Below are 1,683 nucleotides of genomic sequence, written 5' to 3' on the forward strand. Positions count from 1 at the left end.
ATATTAGAACTGCCAAATCGATTTTGTTCCTCTGAAAGGCACAAAGGAGCAGTCCACTACAAAGCATCATTCCCACCATCCAAGCTGATCTGATGACTTCAGAAAATTGGAGATACATACATCTTCAACAGTCCTAACTCCCCTCTAATAACCCCCTAAGACCTTAACAACATTGCAAATGATTTCTTCTATAAAACACTTATAAAGCAACCTCTTTTAGTTTTATGGGATGACCCCTTGCTCTAATATGCTGAGATTTGGTATCGTTAGCACATTTTTTTGATAGCCCACTAAAATATATTTCCCAGATGTTATTAAAGAGTTTTTAATGTATAATGTTCATTGCCTATAGTTTCCAATCTGGAACCTAAACTTGTTAAAGTGTATTTGACCCTCCTTTATTCTTTGATTTTATCTCAACATGCCTCAATTGAAAACACAGTGGTAGAGCTGAATTAAAGATAAAACTGGTCAATGTATAGAGACTTGGAATGACTAGCTATTCATCTCATCAACTTCAGGAAAAAAACTCCATGTATAGCTCAAATAAGTTTTACTTACAGAAAGAAATGCTTACTGAATGTTCATAATAGGTTTCAAATCTTTTGGCCATGGAATACACCTAATGACTTCAAGGATACTGACAAAAGATTGTCCCTCCATACTTCATCTATTTTATCAGTAAAATTGCCTCAAGAGTTTCTATTCATCTATTTTAATATGCTATTACTAACCATTGGGGGTCTTTCTTCTTCTTCATTGTTAACACAGGAAGAGTAGAAATAGTTGTTTGACCATTCCACAGTCCCTTCAGTCCAAACTATAAGAAAAACATGGAGGGTAGCAGTTACTTAATGGTGCTAGTCTACCACAAGGAGAGAAGTAAAATGAACTGGAGTAATCAAGGCTACAACTTTCAGTGGTCCAAGAATAATAACTTACTATAATAAAACCTCCAATTAGATGGTACTATTTTAGAATTGTTGGTATTTTAGAAAGGGGCCGGAATGTCATATACTTCTTTAACTTTTTTAAGATAGTTTCAAGTTGGGGTTGGTGGGAGAGTTACTAAAAATAATAAGAAGTTAAATAACATTCCAGGGAATGTTTACTCCTTCTTACAGAAAATGATCTCTTCTAAAAACTTTTTCTATGGAATTTTATTGGTCCATTCGGCTAGCACTTATAACATTCTATCTAGTAATATTATTATTTTCGACTTGTCTTAGCTCCCTTACTAGGCAAAGGCCATGTGTTATACACTGTATGTCTCATAAGAGCCTTTCAAGTAAGAGGTGCTTAATTAATAAAATATATTGAACTGATACAAATTAAGCAATCCACTTTAGGGCAGAGAATGAACAGAATCGCAATTTGGCCATACTAAACACTAAACTATTCATGTGACCTTGGAAAAATCTGTCAACTTTCTTTGACTTGGTTTCCTCATTTGTCAGATAAAGGCATTGGTACTATGCTCCCTCTTGACTGCTCTGGGGGCCACAGTAAAATTGCTTCCTGAATTATCTTTCTATCCTTGTAGCTTTGTGAAAATGGCAGCTGAGTCTATCTTAATTAGACTGTATGCCCAGAGCTTTACACAATTCCTGGCACACAGGCAAGGAATTTATATTTGTTGAATGAAACAAATTGTTTGAAATCAGCTTGAATGACACAATTTGC

At 34.8% G+C, this 1,683-nt stretch overlaps 1 protein-coding gene across 1 annotated transcript in view; it reads right to left on the reverse strand.

Annotated features, from left to right (window-relative positions):
* MCF2 (MCF.2 cell line derived transforming sequence) overlaps positions 1 to 1,683 on the reverse strand; it is a 65,154-nt gene that overhangs the window by 1,749 nt on the left and 61,722 nt on the right. The window contains exon 27 of the mRNA XM_011377615.1: positions 735 to 820. Within this exon, the coding sequence (XP_011375917.1) occupies positions 735 to 820 (86 nt within the window). The remainder of the gene's footprint in view (positions 1 to 734; positions 821 to 1,683) is intronic.

Source organism: Pteropus vampyrus, unplaced genomic scaffold (assembly GCF_000151845.1).
Source record: "Pteropus vampyrus isolate Shadow unplaced genomic scaffold, Pvam_2.0 Scaffold318, whole genome shotgun sequence".
Taxonomy (NCBI): Eukaryota; Metazoa; Chordata; class Mammalia; order Chiroptera; family Pteropodidae; genus Pteropus; species Pteropus vampyrus.